This window comes from Schistocerca cancellata, chromosome 8 (genome assembly GCF_023864275.1).
Source record: "Schistocerca cancellata isolate TAMUIC-IGC-003103 chromosome 8, iqSchCanc2.1, whole genome shotgun sequence".
Taxonomy (NCBI): domain Eukaryota; kingdom Metazoa; phylum Arthropoda; class Insecta; order Orthoptera; family Acrididae; genus Schistocerca; species Schistocerca cancellata.
In genome coordinates, this window is record NC_064633.1 from 78,547,136 (window position 1) to 78,553,546 (window position 6,411).

At 36.6% G+C, this 6,411-nt stretch overlaps 1 protein-coding gene across 1 annotated transcript; it reads right to left on the bottom strand.

Annotated features, from left to right (window-relative positions):
- Nucleotides 1-2,315: 2,315 nt before the first annotated feature.
- On the bottom strand, nucleotides 2,316-4,114 carry LOC126095369 (uncharacterized). The gene is made up of 3 exons (XM_049910175.1): nucleotides 3,886-4,114; nucleotides 2,863-3,024; nucleotides 2,316-2,332 (listed from the first exon to the last, which is right to left on the bottom strand). Exons 1-3 carry the CDS (start codon nucleotides 4,112-4,114, stop codon nucleotides 2,316-2,318), a joined length of 408 nt encoding a protein of 135 aa, XP_049766132.1.
- Between the last annotated feature and the right edge of the window lie 2,297 nt (nucleotides 4,115-6,411).

Genomic DNA, 6,411 nt, shown 5'->3' on the forward strand with positions numbered 1-6,411 from the left:
AACTTAACTTGAGAAATAAAGGTTATTGCAGTTACCATTGTGTCACTGAAGTTCTGGACAGAAAGTGGACTGCTCTCCAATGCTCTGTGTCAAGCCTCAGGCACACAACACAACCCTAGCTACCAAGATCCCAACATTGGTGTCAGGGGACATTCACAACATTGGTGTGAGAATTTGCTACCTCAGGACTTTGGTGACAGTGGAGCTATGTCTACAGCACTGGCTGTCATCTGCTAGTGGGAAAATCCTGAGGACTTGGATGTGGCTCTTAGGGTCGCTACACAATTAGAAGAGATTGACAGTGCTACAAGAGTATGGTGTAAGGGTCACTTACATAAGCAGTGTTGGCAACCTGCATGCTATAAGTGTGGCCAAGTTGGACACCAAGCATAAGGTTGTGGGAAATAAAGACAGAGAAAGCCTCCAAGCAATGCAGATATTAATTGCAAATGTCTATACTTCAGCCATTGGAAGGCATTCCCAATAGGACATGACACTGCACAAATAGTTGCACCGATGGAAAACTCGATGGCAGGCTTTGCAAGAGGCAAGGAAATTAAACTTCTGATGGATGCAGGTGCTCATTGTCCCCACATTAGCAAGAGGCAAGGAAATTAAACTTCTGATGGATGCAGGTGCTCATTGCCCCACATTACAAATTATATGGAGCAGGTGATAATAATGTAGAGTCGTTGGTATGCACAAAAAATTTGTAATTTTTACAGTAATGCACAAAACATTACACATGGAGTTCCTCAAGGGTCAGTCCTTAGGCCAATTCTTTTCATTCTTTATGTTAATGATTTGTCAGAAAAATAACTAAAGGGACAACAGTACTTTTTGCAGATGACACAAATATCCTAATCAAATCACGTGATGAGGAAAGCCTACAAAAAACAGCTACAGGTATAATACAAAATTTGACACAGTGGTTCAGAACAAACAAGCTAATAATAAATAATGAAAAAACAGTGACAGTCATTTTCCACAATTTGCAGAAACTACATCCTGCAAGACCATATTTAAAATTGATGGAAAAACTGTCTCATCTGTGAGCGATACAAAAGTTTTATCTAAGCACACTTACGTACGCAGTAAGAATCCTCGCACAAAACACAAGCCGTGCATCTGTGATCACAATGTACCATGGCAGTATTCAGTCACTGCTGATGTACGGCATTATCTTTTGGGGGAACTCTGTAGCTACAGATAAAACATTTAGGCTACAGATAAAGATTGTTAGAATAATAAAACTTGCTAAGTACAGAGACTCCTGTAGACCAATATTTAAAAATCTCAGTATACTGCCTCTTCCTTGCTTATATATGTATGAAATATTAAATTTCACAAAAGGAGGTATTTTAAAAGATGGCAATATCTTCAAGTATAACTGTGATTACCACCCTATGATACTAGGCAGAAACATTACTTGCATGTCAATACAGTAAGTACAAACATTTGTAAGAGAGGAGTGTATCATACTGGCAAAATGCTGCACAATCACATGCTATCCTAGTTGAAACATATGCAAAATTTACAAAAGTTTAAAGTGAAACTGAAAGAGTACTTGCTTGGCCACTGCTTCTATTCTGTTTCCGAGTTTTTAGAGTACCAGAAAAGTGTAGTGTAATTGCTCAAATATTCTTAATAAGTGTATCATTTTATTTTATTATGCTAAATTTGTCATCAATATTCAACATGTATTGAATAATTTTTAATTATTTATCCTTTCAAAATAACAATGTGTATAATGATGTATATACTGTACCAACCTGACTTGTCCTACATTGTTTGTGCAAAATATGTACCTAAACACAGTTTACAGGACCAATAAAGAAATACATTGGTCAGTTTCAGTATTGGAACTAGAAATTTCTGTGAGCATATGGAAGTGTTAACATACATGGGTCAAGAGTGTTTGGTAATTCTTGAGCTAGATTTTCTCAATAAACGTCATGTCAAAATCAATCTTTCGCAGTATCCAGTAGAACTTAATGGAACTTTGTTTCCATTTATTTATTTGTCCATATAAATCTTTTTTCAGTACATATATTGAACACAGGATATTGGACAGAAAACCTTTTTAGCTATTGGTTTTTCAAACATCAAATATACTTTATTTAAATGACAAATTGGATCTATACAGTTAATAATTACAAATTTTTGAAATACTGTATATTTATAACATATTTCTACAATTAAAGATACAAATTACATTTTTTATTGCATAAGATACTGTGAGATTGAATAGTAGCAGTTTTTGAGAAGGTAGGCTGTCACAGACTTTTTAAAACTTTGTAGTTCAGGAAGAGATTTTATAAGTCTTGGTAATCTGTTGTAAAGTTTTATTACTGCATGATATACACCTTTTTGGCACAATGTGGTGTTACAATGATTAACACGTATGTAACTGTCTGACCTGGTACTGTAATCATGGACACTTGTTTTGAGGAAAAAGGTTTTCTTTTCTCAGTATGCTTCTATTGACATGCATGACTACTTCCAGTATATAAATGCAGGGAAGGGGTAGGATCTTTAGATCTTTAAAGAAAGGTTTGCATGGTTTTCTGCTGCTCACTCATTTCATTATTCTTATAATTGCCTTTTGTTTCCTGAAAACTGTTATGGCCTGGTGTACATTTCCCCAGGGAATGATACCGTACTTCAGTATTGAATGTACACGAGCAAAGTATACAGCCCTAACTGTTTCTGCACTAGTATTGTTGGAGAGAATTCTTACTACATGGCTCATTTTTGCTAGTTTTGAATTTAGGGATGTGATATGAGTGCTCCATTTAAGATTTTCCTGGATGTGAATCCCAAGAAATTTTGTTTCATTGACAGCACTAATGTTTTGGTTACCTACACATACGACAGGTTGTGCCGGATTTTTATTTTGATCAGTGTGGAAATTCATGAGTATCGTTTTTTGGGGATTAACTATTAGCCACTTTCTGGTAAACCATTCAGACACTCTTTTTGTAATATCTTTTGCAGATGCAGTAAGATTTTTTTCTTTATTCCCTTCAACCAATAGACTGGTGTCATCTGCAAACAGTACTGGTTCAGAATCCCTAACATGTAATAGGAAATCGTTAATGTACACCAAAAAAAGAAAGGGGCCTAAAATGGAGCCCTGTGGAACACCATGACTTAGTCCACATGGTTCTGAAAGGTGTACCTGGAGTTCATTTCCTTCCATGAACTTAATTTCATTTACCTGAGAGTGATATTCCAAATATGATTTAATCCACTGATTTGGCACACCTCTTACACCATACCATTCGAGCTTCCTCGGGAGTACAGAATGATCAATCACTTCAAAAGCTTTTCTTAGGTCCAAGAATATACCTGAGTTATTACTGTGATAGATTGGTAAAATGTAGATTGGCAATGGCAAGGAAAGCGTTTCTGAAGAAGAGAAATTTGTTAACATCAAGTATTGATTTAAGTGTAAGGAAGTCGTTTCTGAAAGTATTTGTATGGAGTGTAGCCATGTATGGAAGTGAAACATGGATGATAAATAGTTTAGACAAAAAGAGAATAGAAGCTTTCAAAATGTGGTGCCACAGAAGAATGCTGAAGATTAGATGGGTAGAACACATAACTAATGAGGAGGTATTGAATAGAATTGGGGAGAAGAGGAGTTTGTGGCACAACTTGACTAGAAGAAGGGATCGGTTGGTAGGACATGTTCTGAGGCATCAATGGATCACCAATTTAGTACTGGAGGGCAGCATGGAGGGTAAAAATCATAGAGGGAGACCAAGAGATGAATACACTAAGCAGATTCAGAAGGATGTAGGCTGCAGTAGGTACTGGGAGATGAAGAGGCTTGCACAGGATATAGTAGCATGGAGAGCTGCATCAAACCAGTCTCAGGACTGAAGACCACAACAACAACAACAACATATCTGTTGTTGTCCACAGCATTTAAGACATGGTTTATCAGATTGAAAGTAGCTGTTTCAGTTGATCGCTGTGGTCTGAAGCCATGTTGAGATCCAGAAATAATATTATTTTTGTCGAAGAATGTAATTAGTTTTGAAAGGAACGCTTTTTCAATAATTTTTGAAAACCCTGACACTAGAGACACAGGCCTATAGCTACTCATCATTGATGATCACCTTTTTTATATAGGGGTATTACTTTTGCCATTTTCAGTTGCTGAGGGAAGACACCACATGATAAGGATGAAATGAATACGTCCAATAATGGCGAAAGTATTTGTCTTGCTGTTATTTTTATAATATAATCTGGAATATCATCAATACCAGTTGAATACTTACCCTCCAGTGAATTAATGGTATTTAGGAGCTCTGTTGGGCTTACTGGACTGAGGAACATGGATATATATTTTTTATTTCGATAGATGAAAGTTCTTTCCATGTTGTATTAGGAGGATTTCCAAAATTTTTCCTTTACTATTTCTCCAGAAACAGTTGCATAATAAGAATTGAAACTGTTTGCAACTGCCCTAGGGTCAGTGACACTCTTGTCATCATGTGATATCACAATATTTTTGTGAGTTGTATTCTTCCCTGCAACATCCTGCACAGCTTTCCACATGGACTTAGTTTTATTGGATGACTTCATAATATATTTGTCATTTTCCTTAATTTTTGCCTCTTTAATGACCCATTTCAAAGCTAACATGTATTTTTTGTAATAATTAATAAATTCTGGACTGCTGTGAGCTTTTGACTGCAGAACAAGTTCCTGCTTCCTTTTACAAGATACTCTGATGCCTGACGTAATCCAGTTTCTGAATCTATCTGTGCTTTTGGAAATCACTTTCTTTTGTGAAAAAGCTATGTTAAAGTTGTGCTCTAAAATGTTCAAAAAATTTTCCACTTTTTCGTTGGTAATAGAGGTATCATATACTTCTCTCCAAGATTGTTCACTGATTAGGTACTGGAAGTATTCAATATTTTTCCTACTATAAATTCTTTTATGGATGTCATTTTCTATACTGGTCGAAATGTGATTTACAGGTATGGTCAATAATTGTGAAAGGTGGTCACTATAGCCAGTATCAAAGTTTTCTGATGTACACTTGTCCATGTTTACAAGTACCTGACCAAGGAGAGTGACACTAGTTTTTGTTACATGTGTTGAGGAGCTAATAGTCACACAAAGACTGTAGGCTTTTATAATATTTAAAAACGTTTTTCAGTGACGGCTATGGCTCTGAAAGTCAATATTAAAATCACCACATAGTGCCACTGTTTTCCCAGTTGTCTTAAGTTTGCCTAAAGCAAGGTCCAATTTTTTGAAAAAAACACTTATGTTGCTAACAGGAGATCTATACACACATAAAATAATAGTTTTTCAGACATTAACTCAACAGATGAGATTTCTAAGTCTCTTTCACAACCAAGTTTGCAAACCGATGCTATACTTGTGGGGGATATAGGTGCAATGACACAAGAAAAACACCTCATGAAGGAAACTTCCTGGCAGATTAAAACTGTGTGCCCGACCGAGACTCGAACTCGGGACCTCATGAAGGCATTGCCACCTAAACTGCGAACAAGTTCGCTAAAATTTGGTTCCCGTGATGAAATACCAGGAGATACACATAAATTAGTGTGGGTTTCCATTGACATCATTTCACCATGTGAAACATTGTATGTGGTAGAGCCACTGATGGAAAATGAAGAATTTGGCAAAATCCAGTGTTTTGTGTATAGACGTGTAGTGCACGTAAGTAGTATTAGTGATGAATTTATGGTTCCTGTAAGCTTGGATAACTTCAGCATGGGCATAATTATTCTGTCAAAGGACTGAATGATTGCCACACTAGAGGTATTAGATGAAGGTACTGATACATCATGCGATGACCAGAACTGCAAGCGAACTATGGATGCAGTAGCACTATGTGAAGAGTGGGTCATTTGCAAAGCAGGCTATAGGAGTTTTGCTATTATGGCTTATGGCTTTATTTAACATGAAAGGTCCTTCACCAGCAACACTAGTTACCTTGCACTGTATCCCTACAGGTAATAATGCACCACTTTGCAGAAAGCTGTACTGCATAGTGAAACATTCCCACCCCATAATGGAGGAGTTCATAGTAAACAAATAGCAAAAGGTATAATAGAGTACAGGGATAGCCCATGGGGGCAATTACTGTCATTGTTCTGAAAAAGTCACCAGATGGTACCAACATGTACAGATTATGTTACAATTACCACTATCTGAATGTGAAAACTGTTATGGATGTGTATCTCATACTGAATATTATGGAAACATTAGACAATCTAGAACAGTGCCAGTATTTTACAAGAATGGATCTAAGTAGTGGTTATCACCAACTAGAGGTCATCCAGGAAGACAGATCAAAGACCGCTTTCACAGTAGAGTTGATACAGAATACAATGCATTGGCCAGTAAATGTGCAGATAGCAA

Bases quoted from the DNA above. Each gene is read 5' to 3' on its own strand.
- LOC126095369 (XM_049910175.1), bottom strand. From the start codon at position 4,114: ATGAGTAGCTATAGGCCTGTGTCTCTAGTGTCAGGGTTTTCAAAAATT. The intron at 3,025-3,885 runs GTCCTGAGACTG...TATTGGTTGAAG, and splicing joins TGTTGTTGTTGTGGTCTTCA to GGAATAAAGAAAAAAATCTT.